Source organism: Astyanax mexicanus, chromosome 15, assembly GCF_023375975.1.
Source record: "Astyanax mexicanus isolate ESR-SI-001 chromosome 15, AstMex3_surface, whole genome shotgun sequence".
NCBI classification, from domain to species: Eukaryota; Metazoa; Chordata; class Actinopteri; order Characiformes; family Acestrorhamphidae; genus Astyanax; species Astyanax mexicanus.
Window position 1 is genome coordinate 24,633,444 of NC_064422.1, and position 25,928 is coordinate 24,659,371.

The 25,928-nt window shown below is 40.8% G+C and overlaps 1 protein-coding gene across 1 annotated transcript; it reads right to left on the reverse strand.

The window, feature by feature from the left end:
- Window positions 1-1,275: 1,275 nt before the first annotated feature.
- On the reverse strand, window positions 1,276-6,244 carry noxo1b (NADPH oxidase organizer 1b). The gene is made up of 8 exons (XM_007251203.4): window positions 6,112-6,244; window positions 5,931-6,011; window positions 5,762-5,834; window positions 5,209-5,392; window positions 3,983-4,176; window positions 3,652-3,765; window positions 3,135-3,252; window positions 1,276-2,104 (listed from the first exon to the last, which is right to left on the reverse strand). Exons 1-8 carry the CDS (start codon window positions 6,175-6,177, stop codon window positions 1,486-1,488), a joined length of 1,449 nt encoding a protein of 482 aa, XP_007251265.3. The 5' UTR covers window positions 6,178-6,244; the 3' UTR covers window positions 1,276-1,485.
- Between the last annotated feature and the right edge of the window lie 19,684 nt (window positions 6,245-25,928).

Sequence of the window (25,928 nt, forward strand, 5' to 3'; positions counted from 1 at the left end):
TAGTACTTTTGCAGATTTTGTTTTCAGATTTACTATTAGTCACCATAATCCAACTCATACAACTAGTGTAGGTTCACAAGTTGCTGTGCACAGTATATAAAATCTTATGTTTAAAGGGAATACATCAAAATTCTTGGTTACTATCACAACCAATTCAAACTTCAAACCAAAATTCAAATAAAACTAGATTTCCACTTCTGTCTTTACTTTCCAAAAACCAAAAGACTTCCCCAGATCTCCAGAAACAGTGTGAATCATTCATAGAGAACTTTCAAGAGCTTCCTTGAAAGATGATACTTCCTTGCTATAATTACAGCAGACATTATACCAGTAGAGGTTTCAGTGTGCTATTAGCACAGACATCACTATTGCTATTACTACTGCTGTAACAATGATCTCACATGTATACGGATATGCTAAGGATTACTGTAAAAATATGTCATCACAATACTTAAAAACATGCTAAAGACGCAGAATATATAGTGGTTAATGTTTTCAGTGTTTGCAAAAAAGGTTTAGGGACAAAACACAGAAGCATTTAATACATCTATAATGTATGGAGTATACAGAGTTTAATAACTGTTAATTCAAGTTTTGTGAAAAAAAAAAATTAAGGAAGATGACAAGAAAAATATAGAATCTAAACGAATATTAATAATAAAAAGTGCTGCAGTTGTTGCATTTTAGGCAGCTTCTATACACTGACTTTTTTATAGTTTACAGTACAAGTTCTCTATAATTGATCTAGATAAAAGTTTTTCAATGTTATACTGATAATATGCATTAAGGATGCACTCACTAGCGACAAAAAGCACTTTTAGTGTTTGGCCAAATAAGGAGTAATATTTAGACAGTAATAATTTATACAGAACAATGTCCCGTGTCCCAATGTCTACACAGAGCAAAGGGTGAGGGACAGAGCTGGCTGGGAAATAGCCAATAAACTGCTAGTTTTATTCACATGTGACCCAAGTAGCACTGCTTAGGTACATTTATGACTGAATTACCATTTAGATTTATTAGCACTTCCAAAGTAAATGTATGGTCAGAATTTCACTACTATAGAAAATGTATTTTGCTTGGTTGGTTTGTCTGCTGGGATATTAAAATTTTTAGTTAAAGTTTTCAATAAATATTAAAGTTAAGTAGGTTTGTAATTGCTTCATCTTTTTTTTCATAATTCAATCAGTTGTGAAAAAAACGTGGCAAATTATGCAAAAAACATGCAAAAGGTCTCTATTCATTCTCTATTCGGCCTTTAGACAATTTTTTTCATTGTGTTTGGTGCATCCCTAATATTCATAACATGTACTCAAATTAAACATATTAATCACAATAACGTATCATTACCCTACTCACCTCCTACAATCTGCTCTCTTCACAATAAAGACAACAGTAATACCAGACAACAGTTAACTAAAGCCTGACAGAAGTCCAGTATTAAAACAGTGTGCTGTTATTTTTTTTTATCTATACGCTTCTTATCTAATCTCTTCCAACATCTTGGGCTTTGATCTCGAATCTCTCAGGGAACAGGCGAGTTTGGTTGGCCAAGGCTGCTTTGCGAGTATAGGTGGTGCAGCGGGTGAGGATCTCCTGGGTCTGTGGGCGAGGCGGCACTCTGGGGCCAAGTCTGGACGAGCTTCTGGCTTCGGCACTACTCGGCCTGGTGGGCTGCTCCTCAGAAAGGCCACTGTCGCCACTTTCTACTTCTGGATCTTTCTTTGCTAGTTTCAGGGTCTCCTCCCCCTCAGAAGAGCTGGAGAAGCTCAGACCCAGAGAGCTGGAGGAGCTGAAGCTGAAGTTGGTCTCATCGCTGATGCCGCTGATGCTGCTCTTTCGGCTGTCAGATTCAATGTGCTGGACCTGAGAGCTGGGATGGGCTGGAGGCTCAGAGAGCACCTCTACAGAGCGTGACTTGTGAAGGCTCTTCAGTCTGAATGAGTGCTCCTGAGGCTGGGCAGAGAAGGATATATTCTGCAGAAGGGTGCGTGTGGTGGACAGGTTGAGTGTGGAGCTGTAGAGCTTCTTCTGCAGGCTGAGGGTGGGGCTGGTGTACGGCTGCAGGTACATGGATGGAATGTAACCTGTCTTTCCGTTATACCTGGGAAGACAGACAGACAGTTGTAGATTTTAGGATTAGGGCCGACAGTAGTAAAGGTTTTATTAATGCCAGCTGCATTATTGATTTAATACCACTTAATATGATTCCACTCCTCAGTGTCTAAACATTAATTTGTACTAAACTTGCACTGAACATAGAAATAGGTCGACATTTTTGCATGTTTCAGAATTTTTTATTGTTTATTTCGGCCATTATGCTGCTTCTTTGGTGAATTTGACATCAGTTATTAACTCCCTCTATAGGGCAGACATGCTAACTCACATTTTTGTAAGTTATTTTAATTTTTGTCACTTTATTAGCTTTTCTGCCCATGTATTATTTTAGAAATCCACTGTGGATGACTATGGCCCTGCAAGGAATCAAACCTTCAACATTTTGCCAACTGGCATAAAACTAGGCCCCATACACATATACTTAGATATTATTATACATAGCCATGTCTCTGAAAATGCTCTGAGTACTGCACTGTACTTAGGTCTGTTTCGGCCATTATGCTGTTTCCCCTAAGGAATTTGACATCTTTAGCTCCCAATGCTGGGCTGAACAGCTTACTTGATCATTTAAGGCTATGTTTAAGTTCATGTGTGTATTGTGAATTGTTCTAATAACATTTATTACTTCCAGATAAAAAAAAAAACATAAATGTTTTGATTGTGTGTTTCTTGAGTTATTAATTGTAAACTATATCATTCAGTGTCTGCTATGAACTTCTAAAATTTAGATGTGCAGATCCACTCTGAAGTATAAGGGGTTTAATAAATAAGTGCTTCATTAAAAAAAAAAAAATAACATGAGCCATTATGAAGCACTTACATTATGTAGGTTACAGTGGCACTGGGTATCCCATGCTCATACTGTTATGCAATACTAACACTCAGTTGACTTTGGTATGATGCCAAACCAGCCTGTGACAAATAGTAGTCAGACACTTTCTACACCTCGGCGCTGTGGTTTAACATTGTTCTAATTCCACGGTTCATTAATTGCAAAAAGAGACATACTGTATTACCTAGCGAGCCACCAGCCATTGTCAGACTTCTGCAGCACCTCCAGCACGGCGCCGATGGTCACCGATAGCTCGTCCTTTGTTTTAGAGGTGTAGCTCCTTACAGCACAGTACAGAGATCCTAGAGGATAAAGAACCAAAGAAGTATTTAATCTATGCTGACTTTATTTCACACTACAAAACAAATCAATTTTTTACTACTAATTACACTAATACCAACGGCAATAAGTTGTGTCATTATTGATACTGACAGTTTTAGATTGTCTCTCAGCCAGGTCAGTACTAACTGTAGTATTATTAGATATTAGATATTATTGTGTATTGAATATTATGTTTAAATATGTATAAATAGCCATCTTCAGGTAAGTGCATTAAGTAAAACCAGCTTTAAAGCTTCGGAAAATGTAACATCTGGCTTGGTATCATCCAAAACTCAAGGTTTTAGATCTAGCATAACAACTCTGATTCTAAACTAACTCAAAAGTATGATACACTGAGAACAGGCTCCTCTCTGACTTACTCTCAGCAACTGCCATATCCAGCTCATCCTCTTCCTCATCATCCTCACACAACTCCAGGTAGGGGGCCGGAAACCAGGCTAAGCACTTGTCCTCATTCTCCACCAGCCACCAGCCTGTAGATAAGATACCCACAAATACAGACCCAGTTAGCTGCACACTCTGCTTCATTTCTAAACACTTCTGAATTCCTTTAGATATTATTTCGGCATGTTAACAAGCACAGTATGTACTAATGTGACAGGTGCAGCATGATCATCCTCCACTCAGTTTTAGTTACAATCACAACTGCGCACATTGTCAGTCTGAATGACGTGCAGAAATTATGCATACCTGCTTGATCTTTGATGAGCACGTCAAGCGTTTCATCCACAGCAACTTTAAAGGGTCTGTTCTTGGTGTCCTTGGTTTCATACGGAGCCACACAGCGATATGTTTTGGGGACAAACGGCTGAGTCACGTGTCCGATGTTAAAGTCGCTTCCTGTCTGCCCGTTAGGGATGTCATCAGACTGGAAAATCATCACACTGCTCAGAACAGAGGGATAACAAAAGGTTAGGGGTTTAGAAAGTGACAGTAAAAGTATGGCAGTCTTTCTATGCTGAACTGCATTGCTGTTGCTCAGATATGTCAAGCCAAAACCCAGATAACATGTCCATGTGGGGTCTGTATGGACGACTTAACTGTAAACCAGAAAGTTTTGTCCATGGGTTTCATTTTGGTTCTTGTATTTTTTGCAGCTTTAGGTCAAGCTTTACTAATTTTAGACCAAACATAGAGAAGGATAGTAGTAATTTAACCACTGTTCCTTTACTTGTAGATGATGGATATGACTTTGTTCCACTACAGTTTCATATCTATCATGATCACAAAAATACCCTGAAATAATGTGATAATACTTTAAGACCATATCAATCACACATAGTACACAGTGGGCCATTATGCACTGCTCTGCAGTACCAGCATTTCTATTGTATTTTATTGTATTGTATTCTTTGGCATAAGGGCATTTTCACTGGATTAGGCACATACACTACTTCTCACCACACAAAGTGGGTACAAGGCAAATTCTGCATAAGAACCTCTAGAGACAGTCAGACTTTGAGGCAGATCCAATTAGAATCTTAATTCCATGGACTGCCAGGACTTAGTCATTAATTCAGTTTTCAATGTGTAAATGGTAAATTTCTGGTTCTACTTCATGCACATATACATGTACATATCTGCTGATGTAAATATCATCTGACAGATGGTGATAATTTATTTAAACAATTATTCTCCAATAACAATGCAGACACAGTGACACTGAGCACTTTAACTTCCAAATGATTTTGACTAATAAATTGGAATCAGTGTAAAAAAAACTTTATATAAGGTATTGTTGAAGCTTTTATATTTCTCCATCCAGCATAATGTACAACTGCTATACTCAGAATGTGAAAAACATCAAAATCTACATACAAGGTTTTTTGTGACCACAAAAAACAAGATCTCTTGAAATAAAAAGACTTTTACTGTAAGATCCAGCTCTGACACTTTCTTGGTTAAACTCAGCCTACCTGTTTTGTACAAACTCCGGCTGCAGCTCGTGCTCCTTGGGCTGGAAGAACCGAATGAGGTCGGGTGCCTGAGTGATGCTGGGGTCACAGTTCAGCAGTTCAGTGCAGTATTTCTGCAGGGCCTTCACACGGTGCACAGCCCGGGCTGGAGTCTTCTTCTGCAGGCTTACCTTCATCATCCGACCTGTCAAAACACAGCCCACAGCCTTTTAACACACTCAGAGGAGCCAAATGGTTATTAAGGATGCTGATGCTGTTGGTGATGCTGGTTGACTAGTAAAGTTTTTTTTCTGGTAAAGCTGATCATGCTGGTCAACAAGCTTGGTCATGCTTGGTCAATTTAACCCACTTGACCAGTAATACATTTTAACATCCAGAAGTATTGTATGAAATATACTATTCTGTCTTTTTCTTCACTGGGCTGAACATTAAATACTTACATTAAATGCCCTTTTTGGCCAAATAGTTTTGTTTGTCAAATATTTTGTGCATCCCTAAAATAACAAAAAAATTAAACTGTATTGCTCTTCCCACCCTCTGGGTGTTACTGTACCTGCAAATCTTGGTAGAACTCTTCCTTTTTTCCCAAAAGGGTTCTCCACTGAAATGTTCTTCTTCAGATGCCTCTGTTTTGGTTGAGTTAAGAAAGAAACAAGTCAGTTATTCAGAACTCAGCCCAGAACCCTCAGTCTTTAGCCTTTTAATGAATGAATGAGCCTTACATGAAACTTCCTGAAGTCCTGGAGGGATCTGTAGACCACCAATTCAGTCTTATCTGACCACAGCACTGATGCCATGTACACCTGGAAGAGAAGAACAGGCAGGTGATTAGCAGGAACTGTGTATCTAAACTCTGTTTAAGGATTGGTGAGCTCTAGCACCCTCAGCAGCAGCAGGTCTTACTTTACTCTTATCTTTGTACATGATGCCGATGATCCGGACGTTGATAGGATAGCGGGAATCCTCCATACTGACAACGGCTGTAGCTTCCTTTCACCCAGACCAGCCTGGAGAAATCTCCCTCTCCCGCCAAACAGCTGAGATTTATCCTCCAGCCAGATAGAGGTGGAGTCAGGGGCGGAGAGAGAGAGAGAGAGAGAGAGAGAGAGAGAGAGAAAGAAAGAGAGAAGAGAGAGAGAGAGTGAGGGAGAGAGAGTGTGAGAGAGAAAGCGAGAGAGAAGAGATAGAGAGTGAGAGAGAAAGAGAGAGAGTGGAGTTAGAGAGTGAGAGAGGTAGATAGAGTGAGAGAAAAAGATTGAGAGAGGTAGAAAGGCAGTGAGAGAGAGAGAGAAAGAGCGAGAAAGGTAGAGAAAGAGAAGGTGAGAGAGAGAGGGGTGAGAGAGAGAGAGAGAGAGAGAGAGAGAGATCAAACAAAACTCAGCACAGGGCGCACGTGAGTCAGGTCAGGTTCTCCGTTTTATTGCAGTGATGGGAAAATACTGATTCACTTTGGCTGAATCGATTCTTTTGAACAACTCCTAAATGATGCTCAGTCCTCCTCCACGCACAGCCAGTCGTCTGTCTTCTACAATTTGCCTTTTGTCAAAGTCTCTCAGATTTTTCCTGCGTTTAATAAGTTTGATATGTAAATACCACTCCTTAACTGGTGCCATTTTCACTCCATGGTGTTGCCTTAATTTTATTTCAAATCAGATTTAGTAATTATAAAAACATATAGCAAAGATAATTCCAAGAAGGTGTAAAAACCTGGAGCGTTGCCTGGGTATGTAAAGATTTGGGGCTCAGCACAGCCAATTGTAAGATTTTACAGTTGTTGTTTTTTTTTCAAACTATCCTGCAAAATATGTAGTTTATATTTCATAGGCTTAAAAGTGTACTGATTATTGAACTACTCATTAATTACTGCTCACATCAACAGCAAACTCCACCTACAAATCTAAATTAACATACTCTGCCAAAAAAATGCATATGTGCAGGAAGCATTCCTTATTTGGATCAGGTGGGGAGGAATAAGGTTAGATCAGTGATTGTTTCGCAAGAAGGTATCTCTCCAGAAAAAGGGATTGAACACCTGCTTTAAACATTTCTGTAAGCTATAGCTATGGCTTTAGCTAACATTCTATTCAACGGGTTGCATCTGGTGTTTTAATATCTAAACATCACAACTAGCTTCCTTTCTCTGTGTGAATTTTACTCAAAAGTGACATAAGTAGCACCACTGAGGAACATTCATGACTAGAAATTGCACTGCTCAAGTAAATGTGTTTTTAGAATAGCACTACTGATAGTAATAAACATTGTTAAATGGATAAGAAATGTCCCAAATAAATATTACTTTACTCTAGTTAAAACATTATCAAACATTTCAATGCTTAAAAATGTTGTAATAATAATGAATTGAGACATTAGTTAAAACATTTGTAATAAATAGTGTCTTAACTAGCGTCAATTAAAAATTAGTTCATTAGACATTCTGTTGTAATTACCGTTAATTAATGTATTTAATTTATTTTAAAGCATTACCAATAAATGATGGTTACTACTGCTGAAATAAATGCATTGTGCTTGTGTTGGTTTGTGTGCTGGGATATTAACCTTTAAAGTGTTCAGTTAATATTAGTAAACTGTACTCTTTTTATTGCTTCTTTTATTTGAAAAGCCAGACAAACATAAAGTTAGGCTATGTTATGTATTAACATATTTATTTAAAATAATAATACTTTCATTTGCCACATGCCAGACTTCAGTGAAGGCATTTGCAGTGTGCAGGGAGGTCATGGCGCCCTCTGTTCACACTCTTTGTTCTTAACGCACAATGAAAAAGACGCTGGTCAGTTTATTTTATGTATGTTTACACTGTGTGTAATTTCTTTTTATCAGATTAAAACAGGCAATCTACAAGAAGAAGGGGAATTCAAATGGCTTCCTTCCACTGAAAATAACAGAAAAAACCTTCCTCCCTTTAAAACTGTACAATTCTTCCTTTTGCAATCTTTTTACTGCTCTTTCTGCAGAAATTTGGAACTGAAAAGTCCATCAGGCACCCACTATCAGGTCTGGCTCAAACGTGCTTGATACTTCCTGTCGTCTTGCCATGAACACACTAGCCAGTGTTTGAACTCACAAGATAACACCTTACAACTTATACAGGTGTGGGAATTCCCAATCGGTTGTATGAGATGAAACTTTATGATAAATTTAGATACTGCTACTTCATGACTTTTGGCATGACAGTGTATAAAGACCGCAATTATATAACAAGTATTTTTAGACCACTGAAAAAGCATCAGTTTGAGTTTTTTTTTTTTTTTCGATTTTAAGGTCGGTTTTTGATTGTGTTGTTCAGTTTCTTGACTGACTGAGACACTTTGTTTCTCAGAGATCTAGTACAACCTATTGCGCCACATACAATACAATGCCCAAAGCATTCTAAATACATTTCTTTATTAACAGTTGGGTGGGGGTTCCTTTCATTAAGTACCACAATCTATTTTTCTTGGGTGATTGTAGGCATATAGTTATCTACCTGATCAGCCCTGATCAGTCTCTGCGTTATCTGGAAATTGTCTTATATACTGTTAACAAATTCACTTTTGCAATGAGGTTGTAGGTGAAGTTTTTCTGATGATTCAGATAATGTTTGCTTTGTGCTGAAGGTGTTTTCAGCTAGCTGCCTTACCAGTCAAAACAGAATGCCAAAATTGTTTTGAAAATAAGAATTAAATATTATTCTTTTTTAATAAAATAAATTCCTGGAATTCCACTAACACAATGAAAATGCTGGTCTACACACACCACTGTGTACATGCATGAAGCTCCTTTTTTTGACAGGCTGTAAAATTAATTGAGAAATCCTTACATTCTTTGGAAAGTTTTGTGTGGGGAAAACAAGGCTTTTTGCTTTGTCATTATAAAACTCTCAACTGCCAAAAGTGAAATGTGAGAGGCTTTCAAATCGGAGCTTTTCCCAGCAATAGCGTGACTTTTAATCAAAACCAGGCAACGTGAGCAGTCAGTTTTGAGCTATCATCTTTGGGCAATTTGTCCAGGATGACCCGGAGTTTTTGGAGGGGCTTTTCTTGCAGGTGTCTCTTCAAACCGAGGGTGCTGAGAGGGAGCCGGCCGCACAGACAGGTGGGCAGAAGATCTGAAGCCGCCGGCGTCACCCTGTCTGTGAAGGGCCGCCAGAAGCTCGTTCCAGAGGGGTCCACTCAAGGTCACCTGCAGTCCAGGCTGTCAGGACTCCCATGTGACATCATCATCACCTGGCACAGGAAACCCTCGGCACGTTTTTAGTTTTCCACGAGGGGAAGCACAGCACGTGCCTGCTGTATATCGCACATACTAGAAACAATGAGAAAACCTCACCTGTGTTTCCCTGAAGACCACTTCAGTAGGGGTTCTTTACAGGAATTATTGATTAACATGCTTTAGCACTAAATCAGCAAATGAGCAAAAACTGATTTAATTGTCTTTAATTTTACTGTACAATTGGCATGGAAATCACAGGGCATCTCACCACACAATATTATCACAATTCGTTGCCCCTGATAAGAATACACTGCAACATTTGCATAACTGAAGAGGATGAAATATTTCTAAATAAGCAAACAATAGGAATTATGCATGTACTCTTTAACAGACATACAGTGACTGCAACTCTAACTACTCCAATTGTGGCATTAATTCAATGTTGTGAAATATCTCGTTTCTGTGTAACTGTGTAACATAACCTCACAGAATCAATGAATGAATACAAAAATACATTAATTTAACTAAAATAAAAAAATAAAATAAGAATAAGAATGAGTTGTTATACTTTGCGCCATTTCTGAGAAGTTCCTATGTACTGTACCATAAGATACAATTTACCCAAGGGTGAATTCTCCTATGGAGCAGTTCTTCATTATAGGAGCACCTAACCAGGTGCTTAATTATGTTTTCTCATCTGTTGGAGAAAAACATTCTGTCACACTGTATAGTTATGACTGGACACTGTCAACATCCATGGCTCTGTGGCTTTCACTGTGGATTCACTGAAGTTCCTTGGGCTTCCTCTTTATATCACTTCCCTCTGGTAGAAGATTAAACTAAGTTGGATGACTAAATCCAGTGCTAAATATGGTAAACGATGAATCATGTTAATTACATTTTGTGCTGAATTGTTCTAAATGCCCATTAAAGGTTTGAACCGGAACTGCGCTGGGATGGTACTTATGAAGAACATGGGGCTTCATCAATGAAAGAACATTTGTGTGAGGAAATAAAGATTCATAAACTGTCACATGTGCAGGCAAGTGCAGACATAAGTGTGTGACAGGCAGAGCTGTTACTGGGCTCTGGGTTAACCATTTTGGGCTTGGATGGCCACCGTAGTGGAGGAGCAGCGGCTCCCCCTCCCCTCTGTGTTGTGCTAGAAATGCTAGTTAGCTCAGTATAAAAGCATGGATAGCATGCTGCTGTGTTGAGCTCGTGGTTTCCTTTGTTGCTGGGTCGTGTTACTGCAGGACTTGCTGCTGGGTGGTTTCCTAAGGGGTGGTCTGCCGGAAAACGGGTGTGAATGCGGTTAGCGGTTAGCCGTTAGCATCAGCCGGCTCTGAGCATCGTCGCATAAAACTGCAGCTTGGTGTGGATTTGGAGCTGTATTGGATGTAAGGTGTATGCTCTGGCGTGCCGGAAAACGGGTGTGAACGCGGTTAGCGGTTAGCCGTTAGCATCAGCTAACTCTGGGCATCGTCGCATAAAACTGCAGCTTGGTGTGGATGTGGAGCTGTATTGGATGCAAGGTGTATGCTCTGGCGTGCCGGAAAACAGGTGTGTTTTGACCGTAACAACGTAAGATTGGAGCAGGAACCCTGGATGTATTCTAGCCCAAGCAAGTGATAATTCAAGCCTACAGGTGTTCAGCTGAAGTGTCGCCATCGGAGAAGGCTGAGGTGGCACCAAGCCGAGCAGTCCCTAGTCTTCTGCTGTTTTGCCTATGCTGTTTTGTTGGGGTTGAATTAATTTAAGATTTATTCATTTATTTTGTTCTTTTTATTTCCGGGTGTTTATTATTTGTATTAAAAAGACTGTTTTGTTTTCTTTTCTTTTTTTTCCTTTTTTTGTTTCTGTTGGAAATTGATTTTGTTATTTGTATTTTTGTTAAACTTGACCCCACCTTGTGTCAATGGTGGCAGACCTCTTTGGGCCCTCCTATAGGAAGCTGGCTGTTTATTTGTTAGTGATACTGGCCGTAAACTAAATGGAAAATTAATAAGAATAACATTTATTGTTACTAATCTGTTTCTCTTTCTTGTAGAACAACTTGGTGCACGTGGTGTCCCCCTTGGGCCGACTGGTTACCTCCTCCTTGGGAAATCTTTCCTTTTGCACTTGGTTTGCTGTGTTGGACTCACCCTTGGTTTGAGGTGTTGCGATGTGTGTGAGTGTGTGTGAGTACTCTGTGTGTGCTTGCAGAGGTTGTATTTCTCCTTGGGAGGGAGGGCCCGGGCACAAGAATTGTCCAGCACCAGTTAGCTACAGAAAGATGATAATGCTATGTTAAGACTCTAAACAGCCAGTATCTCTAATATCCTTTTTTTTAAGCGCATTTTGTCCCAAGGCTCAGTGTATACTTTTAAAGTTGTTTTTTTAAAAAAAAAACTTTAATTGCTTAATAAAGTGTTCTTATGTATTTCATGTATCTACTATTTCAAACTTGAATAAGTAAAGATTTTATGCTGAACCTCATCTCACGTCTCCTGAGTATCTCTGAATGCACCTGTGTGCTTTGGGTATTATTTATATTTATTTCCTGGGGTGAAACTCCCCAGGTGGCGTAGTCTACCTTCATTGAATCATAAGGGTCACATTTGTGGCGTAGTCGGCAGGATCGTGAGAATTTGAGACGTGTTTTGAGGTTCAGATTTTGGTAATAGTGATATAATTGTGTGTTTTAGTATTAAAGGCAAAACAGCAGTTGGCGTGTTGGTCCCCAAATTTTAGTTGGGTGCTCACAGGGAACAGTTTAATTTACCCCTTTTGTTTTCTCTTTTTCTTATTTCCCTTTTATCATGGCCAACGAGCTCCAGGAAATGAGAGACCTGGTGAGACAGCTCCAGGCAGATAATGAGCGTCTTTTACAAGAGCGTGTATCTCAGCCCCAACCAGGCCCTAGTGGTATTGATGGACATCCAGAGGCTGTGAGTTATCGGGCCCCAGTGGACAGGCTCTTGTACATCCCCCGTGAGCGTAAATGCCCAGTGTTCAGAGGTAGGTCTGGGATAAGTATAGAGGAGTGGAGAGAAGAAGTAGAAGCTAGCATCCGGGCACGCCACTTGGCACCCCTTGACCAGGCTTATTTTATGATGGATCATTTGGATGGGGAAGCTAAGGACGAAATACGGTATAGACCTAGAATGCAAAGGGAGGATCCACAGAAAATTTTGTCTATTCTTCAAGAGTTATATGGTTGTTCGAAGTCATATGTTGCTTTGCAGGAGAACTTTTTTTGTCGTAAACAACTTGAAGGAGAGTCATTACAGGAGTACTCACATGCTCTGTTAGCACTTATGGATAAAATAAAGCAGTGTGCCTCACATGTAGTGCCTAATGCTGATGTCTTGGTTCGTGATCAATTTGTAGAGAATGTTCAAGATTCTGCTCTCCGCAGGGAACTGAAGCAGTTGATCCGCCAGACACCAGAGTTGTCCATGTTACAGGTGCGTGCAGCAGCGATTCAATGGGAGCGTGAGAGTAGGCCAGATGATCCCGGTCGAGGTAGGAGTTATTCTGTCCCCTCTGTGTGTGCTATGCACATGTCTAGGGAGCCATATGCAGCTCAATCTTCTGTGGGTAATTCTACATCTCTAGAGATGACAGAACTCAGGGCGATGTTACTTAAACAACAAGAGCAGATTAATCAGCTAACACAGAGCATTGCTAAATTTCATGCTTCACCTCAGACTTTTGGTCCAAGTCGGTCTAACATAATTTGTAGACGGTGCCAAAAACCCGGACACTATGCGAGGGATTGTGAAAATGAAAGGGTCCCTGTACGTCCAGTAGCAGCTGCCCCTCATAGTCGAATGGGTGCTAACACTCAGCCGTCGGAAAACTAGCTCCCACCATTGTGCAGAGCCACGCATTGGACGGGGACAGTATTGGCTCTACCCATAAGAGTTTTGTGAATCCGTCAACTGTTTCATTGTTAGTTGGCCAGTGCCCAAAGGTAGCTATTCGGTTGGGGGGAGTGGTGGTTAATTGCCTGCTTGATACTGGGTCTATGGTTTCGACTATAGCGGAAAGTTTCTTCCGTCAACACATTCAGGGTGACTTGCAATCTTGCCGGTGGCTGCAGCTCCGTGCTGCTAATGGGTTGGCTATACCTTATGTGGGCTATGTTGAACTAACGGTAGAGCTACTTGGCAAGTCGATTCCGAATCGTGGCTGGTTGGTAGTTAAGGACCTTCCGGGGCAAAGTACCTCCACTGTAGTTCCAGGCGTGCTGGGGATGAATGTAATTAGAGAGTGTTATCGGGAGCTGTTTGGCCAACATGGCCCTGCGTTGTTTGATCTTCCTCCAGTGGTACATGCGTCACCACCCTGGCAGCAAGCCCTGCAGTACTGTCACCAGGGTTTAGACGAGCCTTCTAGCTTAACAGGGGTTGCTAAAGTTAGGGGTGGGAGACCTATTCGGATACCTGCTGGTACATTTAAAATGATTGCGGCTACGTGTTCTAGCCAGCTCAGTGAGCATGCTAATGGGGTGCTAATTGAACCTTCTGACACAGTGGGTGTTTTGCCTGACGGACTGTTGGTTGCTGTTTCGCTAGTCAAGGTGGTTCGAGGGACTGTATATGTGCCAGTGGTAAATGTGGGTTGTGTTAGTGTTGCTTTACCTCCACATTGTCCCTTAGGAGTATTGACCAGCGTGCAGGTTGTGAGTCTGCCTGATGGAGTTACAGAAGAGGTGAGTCAGCCTTCGGTGGTTGCCCGGGTTCAGACCCAGGTAGCCCAGCCCAGTTCAGTTTTGGAGCAGATTGGGGCATTAGATCTGTCTGTTCTGTCCCAAGTAGACCAAGAGAAGGTTCGGTCCCTGCTTTATAAACATTCTGCTGTATTCTCATCATTTGAGGGAGATATTGGGTGTACAAACTTAATTTCTCATGACATCCCTTTGTTAGATGATGTACCGGTAAGACAGAGGTACAGGCGTATTCCCCCCTCAGACTATGATGCGGTTAAAGCTCATATTCACCAACTCCTGGATAACCAGGTAATTCAGGAAAGCTGTAGCCCATATGCCTCACCCATTGTTCTGGTGAAAAAGAAAGATGGCACCCTTCGTATGTGCGTCGATTACAGTCAGCTTAATGCCAAGACTAGAAAGGATGCATTCCCACTCCCTAGGATAGAGGAGACTTTGGATGCACTGTCAGGGGCCCAGTGGTTTTCAACAATGGACCTGGCTAGTGGGTACAATCAGATTCCAGTTACAGAGAGTGACCGCCCAAAGACTGCTTTTTGTACTCCCTTCGGTCTATTCCATTTTACTCGTATGCCTTTTGGGTTATGTAACGCCCCTAGTACCTTTCAAAGGCTCATGGAGAGGATGTTTGGGGATCAAAATTGCCAATCATTATTGTTGTACCTTGATGACATCATTGTGTTTTCTTCTGACTTAGATCAGCACTTGAGCCGCTTGGAGTTGGTGCTGAATCGACTAGGACAAGCTGGGCTAAAGGCTAAGTTGGAGAAGTGCTGTTTCTTTCGTCGCCAGGTTCGTTATTTGGGTCATCTTGTATCTGACAAGGGGGTATCCACAGACCCAGAGAAGGTATCTGCTGTCTCTAATTGGCCTCGTCCAACCATAGTTTCTGAGCTACGGTCATTCCTTGGCTTTGCTAGTTACTATCGTCGTTTTATCGAAGGGTTTGCGAAGTTGGCTGCTCCGTTGCATCAGTTGGTAGCTGAGGCAGGTGGGACAAAGGCTCGCAAAGGCCGTGGGCCCCCATTATTAGAATTATGGTCAGAACAGTGTGAAACCAGTTTTCAGGCACTTAAGCATAGGCTTGTGGATGCACCTACACTTGCTTTTGCTAACTTTGCTCTCCCATTTATTTTAGAGGTTGATGCTAGTCACCAAGGCTTGGGAGCTGTACTTTCCCAGGAGCAGGATGGTCGGGTGCGTCCTGTTGCTTACGCAAGCCGTAGTCTCAACCCTAATGAGAAGTTGTATAGCTCCATGAAGCTGGAGTTTCTGGGTTTGAAGTGGGCTATGACAGAAAAATTCCGGGAGTATCTGTGGGGCCAGGAGTGTATTGTCTGGACAGACAACAACCCCTTGAGCCATTTAAGTACCGCTAAATTGGGTGCTACTGAGCAGCGCTGGGTTTCCCAGTTGTCGGCATTCCATTACACTGTCCGCTATCGGTCGGGCCGCACAAATAAAAATGCTGATTCCCTATCACGACAGAGAATGTGCGTTCCCGAAGATTTGCACAATTCTGCTATGGGGGGTGTGACTTTGCCTCTTATTTTGCAGCAGCAAGCCAGGGAAGGCGCCCCTGTACCACCGGTAGCTCAGTGTTCCATCTCTGCTTTTCCTTCCCATAATCAGGACGAATTGAGGGCTCTACAGGAAGCTGACCCAGGCATTCAAGGTTTTATTTCTTTCTGGCAGGCAGGCAGACTCCCGGGGCGAAGTGTGAGGGTAGACCTACCCATTCGGACCCAAGGGTTCTTGCGCCAATGGGATAGAATTGTGGTGCATAAGGGGCTACTATACCGTAGAATTCTGAAGCCAGATGGGGGGGAGGAAGTATTGCAGTTATTGCTTCCAGAGTGTTTGCAGGAGGAAGTTTTGCGGCAACTGCATGACCATCACGGCCATCAGGGTATAGAGCGTACCATAGCATTGATAAGGGAACAGTGTTATTGGCCTGGGATGACTAATGATATTGAGCAGTGGTGTCAGCAATGTGTGAGGTGTACCCTGGCTAAACCCCCTCAGGCACGCTTGCGTGCCCCTATGGGGCATCTTTTGGCCTCAAGACCTAATGAGGTAGTGGCTATAGACTTTTCTTTTCTAGAGCCTGCTAGAGATGGCACGGAACAAGTTCTGGTAATAACTGACGTGTTCTCTAAATTCACTCAGGTAATCCCTACTCGAGATCAAAGGGCTTCTACAGTGGCCAAGGCACTAGTTCAGCATTGGTTTTATCGATATGGTGTCCCGGCACGGTTACATTCAGACTGTGGTGCAAGCTTCGAGAGTTCCCTGGTTCGCCAGCTTTGTGACTTGTATGGCATCCAGAAAACACGGACCACCCCATACCACCCTCAAGGTAACGGCCAGTGCGAGAGATTTAATCGAACCATGCATAACCTGCTGCGTACATTGTCTCAGGAACAGAAGAACCATTGGCCAGACTACCTGCCCCAGTTGGTTTTTAATTATAATTCTTCCATCCATCAGTCGACAGGGGAATCGCCACACTTTCTGCTGTTTGGGCAGGAACCTCAACTCCCAGTAGATTTTTTGTTGGGTAGGGTTCAGGAGACTGAGGGCAGAACCGTTTGTGACTGGGTCCAGGAACATCAGCGGCGTCTCCAGGTTGCTTTTAAAGGGGCAAGGGAGAGGTTACAGGTGGCAGCACAACGGCGAAAGGAGCGGCATGATCAGGGTTCTTTAGCTGATCCGTTGCAGATAGGCCAGCTGGTTTACCTTCGTGATCATTCAGTGCGTGGACGCAAGAAAATCCAGGATGCCTGGAGCGCTGTTGTCCACAAGGTGTTAAAGGTACCTGAACCGGGGGGTGTAGTGTACTCTGTGGCTCCAGTGCGAGATTTAGAGCAAGTTCGGCAGGTACACAGGGTAATGATGAAGCTAGTCCCACAAAAGTTGTCAGTAGCGACCCCTCCAGCAGAATGTCCAAGTTTAGAACAGGGGGTAGAACAGAGGGAGGACGAGTTGGGGCGATGGTTGGTCTTGGGGGTTCCTGAAGCCCCACCTCAGGGGTCCTTACCTGTGGCTGCTCCGGAGGTGATCAGTCCTGAGGACACTCATGCCCCCATAAGCACTGAACCAAGTTCTGTTCCGGATGTTGATACTGGGGATAGGGATTTAGTTAGTCTTCGGCGTACCACTAGAGTGACTGCAGGCCGGCATAGAAACCCTCATCGTCTGCCAACACCCATGGTGAGAGTAGCTGATGACCCTGCACCATTGGTATCCGGTTCAAGCAGTATGGCTATAGCGTATTTTAGACCTTGGGACTAGTAAACAGTATTCTGTCGACGGGACGCCGACACAAAATGTGGTGGTATATGTGACAGGCAGAGCTGTTACTGGGCTCTGGGTTAACCATTTTGGGCTTGGATGGCCACCGTAGTGGAGGAGCAGCGGCTCCCCCTCCCCTCTGTGTTGTGCTAGAAATGCTAGTTAGCTCAGTATAAAAGCATGGATAGCATGCTGCTGTGTTGAGCTCGTGGTTTCCTTTGTTGCTGGGTCGTGTTACTGCAGGACTTGCTGCTGGGTGGTTTCCTAAGGGGTGGTCTGCCGGAAAACGGGTGTGAATGCGGTTAGCGGTTAGCCGTTAGCATCAGCCGGCTCTGAGCATCGTCGCATAAAACTGCAGCTTGGTGTGGATTTGGAGCTGTATTGGATGTAAGGTGTATGCTCTGGCGTGCCGGAAAACGGGTGTGAACGCGGTTAGCGGTTAGCCGTTAGCATCAGCTAACTCTGGGCATCGTCGCATAAAACTGCAGCTTGGTGTGGATGTGGAGCTGTATTGGATGCAAGGTGTATGCTCTGGCGTGCCGGAAAACAGGTGTGTTTTGACCGTAACAACGTAAGATTGGAGCAGGAACCCTGGATGTATTCTAGCCCAAGCAAGTGATAATTCAAGCCTACAGGTGTTCAGCTGAAGTGTCGCCATCGGAGAAGGCTGAGGTGGCACCAAGCCGAGCAGTCCCTAGTCTTCTGCTGTTTTGCCTATGCTGTTTTGTTGGGGTTGAATTAATTTAAGATTTATTCATTTATTTTGTTCTTTTTATTTCCGGGTGTTTATTATTTGTATTAAAAAGACTGTTTTGTTTTCTTTTCTTTTTTTTCCTTTTTTTGTTTCTGTTGGAAATTGATTTTGTTATTTGTATTTTTGTTAAACTTGACCCCACCTTGTGTCAATGGTGGCAGACCTCTTTGGGCCCTCCTATAGGAAGCTGGCTGTTTATTTGTTAGTGATACTGGCCGTAAACTAAATGGAAAATTAATAAGAATAACATTTATTGTTACTAATCTGTTTCTCTTTCTTGTAGAACAACTTGGTGCACGTGGTGTCCCCCTTGGGCCGACTGGTTACCTCCTCCTTGGGAAATCTTTCCTTTTGCACTTGGTTTGCTGTGTTGGACTCACCCTTGGTTTGAGGTGTTGCGACGTGTGTGAGTGTGTGTGAGTACTCTGTGTGTGCTTGCAGAGGTTGTATTTCTCCTTGGGAGGGAGGGCCCGGGCACAAGAATTGTCCAGCACCAGTTAGCTACAGAAAGATGATAATGCTATGTTAAGACTCTAAACAGCCAGTATCTCTAATATCCTTTTTTTTAAGCGCATTTTGTCCCAAGGCTCAGTGTATACTTTTAAAGTTGTTTTTTTAAAAAAAAAACTTTAATTGCTTAATAAAGTGTTCTTATGTATTTCATGTATCTACTATTTCAAACTTGAATAAGTAAAGATTTTATGCTGAACCTCATCTCACGTCTCCTGAGTATCTCTGAATGCACCTGTGTGCTTTGGGTATTATTTATATTTATTTCCTGGGGTGAAACTCCCCAGGTGGCGTAGTCTACCTTCATTGAATCATAAGGGTCACAAGTGCAGGTATTACAGCTTTATTCCAAAAAATAAAAACAATGCATAAATTAACGCAGAAAAAAGTATATAGTTGTGATTCTGGAACTCTGGAACCTTAAAAAAGGTAACTATGGTTTCCCAGAAACTTTGACCAGTTGATGTCAACCATGTGGCCTGAACCTAAATCATATCTGGCTTTTACTAGTGGCCTACAAGTCACTTGGAATAATGACTCAGGAATGGACCAGATGAGGTTTTTGGAACCCAAATATATATTTTTCATCCCTTTTATTTTCATTTGCTAAAAAAAAGGACAATTATTTAGAAAAAACAACCTAGTTCATGTCCCATAACGTTTGGGACATAATTGTATTTATAAAGCAATTTAATACTGTCACAAAAAACCTTCAACTGAGCAACCCAGTGGCAAGTAAAGCTCCCTCAGATCAAAAGGAACCTTGAGAGAAACTAACATTTTAAACGGGAACCCATCCTTCTCTGGCTGACATCAGGAACTGTGGATTCAGTCAGATTCAGTAAAAAATCAATTCCATCAATATTTGATGGAATAACCCTGCTTTGTAATCACAGTTTTCATGCATCTTTCATGCATGTTCTCCTCCACCAGTCTTACACACTGCTTTTGGATAACTTTATGCCACTCTTGGTGCAAATATTCAAGCAGTTCAGCTTGGTTTGATGGCTTGTGATCATCCATCTTCCTCCTGATTATATTCCAGAGGTTTTCAATTTGGTAACTACAGCTAACTTTATTTATCTTCAGGTGTTTGTTCACTCTTGTCCAGAGTGTTTTGTTTCAGGAAGATTTACTGAATGAGTCACATTTAGATATTAACCTACATAATAAGGTCCCTAGCACCTGTTGCTTTCTTTGAACAACAATGGTTCTGTTAGTAGTGTGTGATAAAGCTTGAGATATAAAGAGACATACAGTAAGTTTTGGAGCACAGAAATGGTGTAAATAGGTTAACAAACTCAGCTTAGTCTAATTTGTGCATAAACATGTTATGCAACAGGCCATATCTGACTAGAAGTGAGAAAATATGTAAAATAACTACATTTGGGAGAAGGGAATGCCTGAAGTCTTTCTCTGTGCAACCAGCATAAAATTCCAGTCTATACCACCAATGTTTCTGGATGAAGTTTTTGTCTACCATCCTGCCACCTCCGTTAAACTTATTCATATCTCTCAGTCCTAGCTTATCTGTAAAACTGCACTGTAAAATGTAAAACAAAATTACAAGTGTTTCTTTAAGTTACGTTAATGGCATGGTGAAAAAAAATGTTTTGGGTTCACTCTCCTGCTCCAAAAAGACAGAGGAACTGCATGGATAACTGAATAATTTTTGTATCATTAGCTGAGCTGTTTCAGAATATTCCTTATGTTCGAGCAATGCAAACATTGATGGGTAAAACTCACACTTTTCCCATTGGCTCCTGCTATTATCTATGCGCATACTGGACATGTTATTCTGTCACTTACACTCACTATCAGTGTGTAGTCGTTTCCCCTGGACTACCTTCTCTTAGGTATTCATGTGTTAAATCTTGTATGTCCTATGTAATGATTGACCGCCTGGTCTCAGTGTTAAATGCTATAAGAGCAAGTTATTCCTTTTTCTGCTACAGAGAATTATTGGCTTTATGCTGCCACTCATACACTAATACAGAATTATGTTCTCTGAAAAGGTTTAATCGCCTGATGTTTAAGTTATTACAAGTCTAAAAGGTTAGATGGCCCTTAATCACAGTTTTAAATAAAAGCAAGTTTTCTTAATTGTGACTTTAAAGGAGAACTTCCAAAGTGGTTTCACACCTCCTTGCTAGAGTAAGAAGAGCCCTGACCTAAAAACAAGGCGTTAATAACTTAAAAAGTGCACAAGAATCTTATTAAAAACCACTGTTTACAACACGTGCCGCTAGCTTCAGCTCTGTGTGCTGCCATCATTGTACTGATAATGACAGACAGCAAGCGCCAGAAGGCAGGCTAGGCAGAGTCTATGTATCTATGTCTGTCATTATCAATACAATGATGGCGGCGCACCAAGCTGAAAGCTAGCAGCACATTTTAAATGTCAGGGCTCTCCGGATTCTAGCAAGGAGGCATGGAGCTTCTTTGAGCCTGGATAACGGTGTAAAAAGCGATTTATGGGGCAAAATATACCCCGATATGGCCATTGTACAGAGTGCTTGGCAAAAAGTACAAAATTACTGGATCTCAGTAATCTCAACCGGAGTTCTCCTTTAACTTACACAGTACATTTCACTTGAAATTATTTAGTTGTATGAAACAGTAACTCACTTTAGTAACTACATCTAAAGTAAGTATGTAAGTAGTCTATAGTAGTTTTTTAGACTCAGGTGTAAGTAAGCTACACTTAATACAAGGTTAAATCGTGTTTAATACAACATAAAATACATATTGCACTTTACTTTTTCATGTTTTTTTTTAAGTTATAAGTTTGCATGTTTTTAAGTAAAGTTAACAAATTACATTCTACATTGTGGCAAAGTATGCCTTTTTACAATCTTCTCCCACATTAACTCATGCTGATGGCATGAAGATGAGGTCCAATGAGAAAAAACGTATCTGAACACATTATTAAATATGTTTATTTAGATCCAAAGCATGTAATATCTAAATCTCCATCATGTATAAAGATAGCTGCTGCTGTCATATTGATTATACTCAAGCTTCCACAGCTTTATTACAAAGACCTTGGTCTGCAGTGAGAGCTGTTATGGTAATATTTGTTTCTACTACGCATTTGAGTCATAAAACAGGTAGCAGGTGTAGAAGCAATTGACGGCGCACTTCATAAAAACAGGCCTCACGTGCAGAGAGAGTGTACTACTGCATAGACTAATTTCCTGAAGAAGTTCTTTGATCAGGGCTTTTTATTTAACATGTCAAATAAAAAAGTTGAGCAGCCTTACCTTTATCTCATTATGACTGGGATTACAGGTCTATTTCCCCTCAACCTCTCTAACTGATATGCGATTGCCAAAGCCAAAACATTTGCCATACTGTTGTGCGACTGGTATAAATTATTCTCTCTGGAATGTCCTTGTGAATTTACATTGGAATACACATTTCTGTATTCTCTTCACTATTCTGTAATGTTCTTTATTCACCCTGCTTTAGAATTGAATCCCTAGGGTTCCGAGTGGTCCAGCAAACTTAGGTGCTCCCACTGTGATCAGGAGATCGCCGGTCCGAATCCTGTTCATGTAGCTTGCCATCGGCTACCGGAGCCCTGAGAGAGCACAAATGGCCTTACTCTGTCTGGGTCAATCAGCACAAGGCGTCTGTAAATTAATGTATCAGAACCGAGTCCCTGAGCTTTCCTCCTAGCGTGCTGTGATGCTACTCGGCAATGCTGCATCAGCAGCAGTTCAAAAAGAGACGGTGGCTGACTTCACATGTATCGGAGGAGGCATGTGCTACTCTTTACCTTCCTGGTGTTGGGGCATCACTAGTGATAGGGAGAGTTCTAATGAGTGAGTTGGATAATTAGCCATATACATTGGGACAAGGTGGGATAAAAAATTGAAATAAAATAATAAAAAAAGAATTGAATCCTTATTTACACTTTTAAAGGTCCCTTTCTTACACCCTGTGCAAGGTGCGTCATGCTGCTCATTGCAATCTTACATCCCTCCAACAGTCTAACAGTGTATTTTTATGCTTTGCGTCTGCATCATTTAAATAGCGAAGGTGCTTGTAAATATATTCTGTATCTAGGCCGATGGACATGGTGGTCAGAGTGCCACTGATTGAATACAACCTAGGCAGGGGTCTACAGTTAGACGTTCATTGCTATCTTGGCTGTGAATTGTCATAGCCATGTGCCAATGCACGCACACCGTCACTTGTTACGCACACAGAATTAGTACATGCCATTTTTTGCAGTGCAAAGGTATACTTTTCCCATTCATTACAACAGTGCCCATAAACTGTTTTACACAGTTTATTAGTTTATTAGTGCATTCCACGCATTCAAATTCTAGAATTTCTAGAATGTTCTTCCCATTCCATTGGTGGACTCAAAGAGGCAGGGGATGCAGGGTGCCCTCATGATTAAAAAAACATTGGTAACGATACATTTAAATTATGCAAAATTATTTTAATTAGATTGATATTTTACAACAACAGGGTTGACAGCTTAAACTTTACCTCAGCAAAGTGTGGAGACAATATTAACGTTCTATAAAAGGTACGAAAAGTTTGAATATTTAGGGTAACATTCCCCTATATTTGTAATAATGGGTTTATTCAGATTAAGTCTAAAATTGCTGATATCTATACAACTATGCTGCAGACACATAAGTTAAACGTTTTCCTTCCATTTATACTGTGCAATAATATTTTTTTATCTCTCATACTGATGCATTTGGTTGATCACTTCTTATTCTGAACATTCTTTAACAAATATCAATATTGAAATGTTGCTGTTTAATGGTAGTTTATTTAAATTTTTCACAATGAAATTCATTAAATGTTTCTTTCTTTTGACTGGGCTTACTATTTACAAAAGTCTCTAACATGCAGAGATGTCCAGCGGAACACCGGCTGGCTAGTTCTGATTAACAAGACTTTTGTCAAACAAGGAAATAAAAGTCCTGCATGTTACAGTAAACGGCAAGATTACACTTCCATTTAGGAGAAGCTGACCTGAGACAACATTGCCTTTGTTTATTACCTGTTCTTTTAGGACCCACCCAGACACACCTTAAAGGAGTCAACAGCAACCATTTCAATCTTTCAGGGAAATAGGAAAGTCCATCACTGAGTACGTGCAAGAACCACTTTTATAACAAATGTGATTTATTACACTTTAATGCCACATGTCAGATGACTGTTGACATATTATTCAACTCTAATCACTTGTTCCTAAACTTACGGTAAACTGACTGTAACTTCAGGTAATCGTAATCCTTCACTGTGATGACCAATATTTACACCAGTATATAATAGGAAATTCCCCCACGTTACCACTAGAAATTACACTGAGACTTAGTGTAAACTGGATTTTTGAGACTTGTGAGTAATTGCACGTTAATTACAGAAGGTCAAGTCCAATTTAGATAACAAATGTACACATATTAAGTCATGTGTTTTTCACCTATTTGTTAACAATAAACATGCTGATGTGTTTTATATCAGAGAAAATCTAAACTAATCTAATTTAAAGGAAGTAAAACTCAATATTGCAAATCCTACCACAATGTTAGAAATGCTTTTACGATACAACTTTATGCAATGGGTTCTGTTTCAATGTTGTATTAAAAAAATAGATGTGCCAGCATCTAAAAGTGAGCATGTAACAGCATGTTACATTACAGTTCAGTTATTATTAAAGAAAGAATACAAATATGTTCCTTGCAAATGCATGTGGAACAATAAAAAAAATGAAAGTAAAATAAGAAGTAAATAGTAAAATGTCCCCAGTAAAAATAATATTATCACTAAACATGCAAAACTAATGCAAAAAAATCTAATAAATCTAACTTTACAGGTGATTAAGTGCACAGTTACCTAAAATCCATGTCACACTGTTAATGTATATGTGTGATCTATCCACAAACAACAACTACATAATTGTATTTAACAACGTCTTAATAAACTGTATTAGAAACACTTTTGAATAAATCAATAATATGCAATAATAAAAGCCAAGAATCTTGTACATATGTACACATTTCATTACAGAGCTGTGGGTTGGGATGCCAAGTTGAATTAATACATGGCCCAAACACTGCAGACTTCAGCATAGCTCCTCTTTACACACACTTTAATTTATCAGCCAGTTGGCAAGAACTACACAAGCAGAACGCACACACCTTTGTACTTAGAAAAATAAGCCAGATTCCTGTATATATTAGTGTGCACTGTTATATGTCATGTATTTGAATGAGTTGATGCTTTGTGTAAATTTGAGAGTTGGCTTTTGACAAAACAATGTTGTTTCATGCTTGTTTCATCTGGCCCCTGGGCCGCGTATTGCCGTCCCCTGCATTAAACCAACAGAAACAAGCATAAGACAAGTTCAAGATTGTGTGAAATGGCAACTTATTATTACATTTAAAGCTAAGTTCATTTTTGTCAGACTGGTTGCTGCTGAGGAAGTAAACCGCTGTGGCTTGTCTTCATACATTCATGCTGTGTAGTCTCGACTACAAAGTATGAATGTGAGCACTACTCGTGCCTATCCCAATTAGTATTTATTGAGCCAATGTCAGCTAACCTTAGCTGAAGCTCAATGCTTACCTGTTCAGGAGAAAGTTAGCCAGCTCAGCATCTGTCTTGTAGTCCTTCTGGGCTCTAAGTTGTCTCCATCTATTCAATGTTTGCAAAAATTTTCATTTCATTTTACTCTGTCTTCGATGATAGAGTTTTTTTTAGAAGGATGCAGAAGTGCAGGAGGTGGAGCAGCTTTGGTTTGCCTGCCATTGTTTTACATACCTTAAAATTTGGGTGTTACAACTGGATTTAGGAATGGGCAGCAAGTGGGCAGAATCAGAGGCTTATGGAGTTTTTGAGAGTGGGAAAGGTCTGGCCTGCATGAATAAAATGGATAAAAATCTGCAAAAACACTGACGTTTATGGTGAGGGTCAGAAAATAATATCTTCTTCTGATGTCTCTTCTATTAAACATGCAGGAGGAACAGTGTACCACCACTTCTGCTATGATCTGAAAAAGAAAAATTCTTGGAAATGTTAAACCTCAACTTGACCTCCACTGTTCCTGTTAACTGCCCTTTCTTAGCTACATCAGATATGTACTCGTTCTAGCCTTATCCTTATTTGTGGTTCCATTTTTTACAATTATTTTTAAAGTGCTTGGCAGCTGCAAACTGACCCTATGCATGACCTATAGTGAGAGAAAAAGAGACATTATTA

What these genes read in the sequence shown, in the direction of transcription:
- noxo1b (XM_007251203.4), bottom strand. Translation starts at nt 6,177, where the DNA reads ATGGAGGATTCCCGCTATCCTATCAACGTCCGGATCATCGGCATCATG. An exon ending in AGGACTTCAGGAAGTTTCAT is followed by an intron (nt 5,835 to 5,930) that starts GTAAGGCTCATT and finishes CAACCAAAACAG; the next exon opens with AGGCATCTGAAGAAGAACAT. An exon ending in AATGGCTGGTGGCTCGCTAG is followed by an intron (nt 2,105 to 3,134) that starts GTAATACAGTAT and finishes CTGTCTTCCCAG; the next exon opens with GTATAACGGAAAGACAGGTT.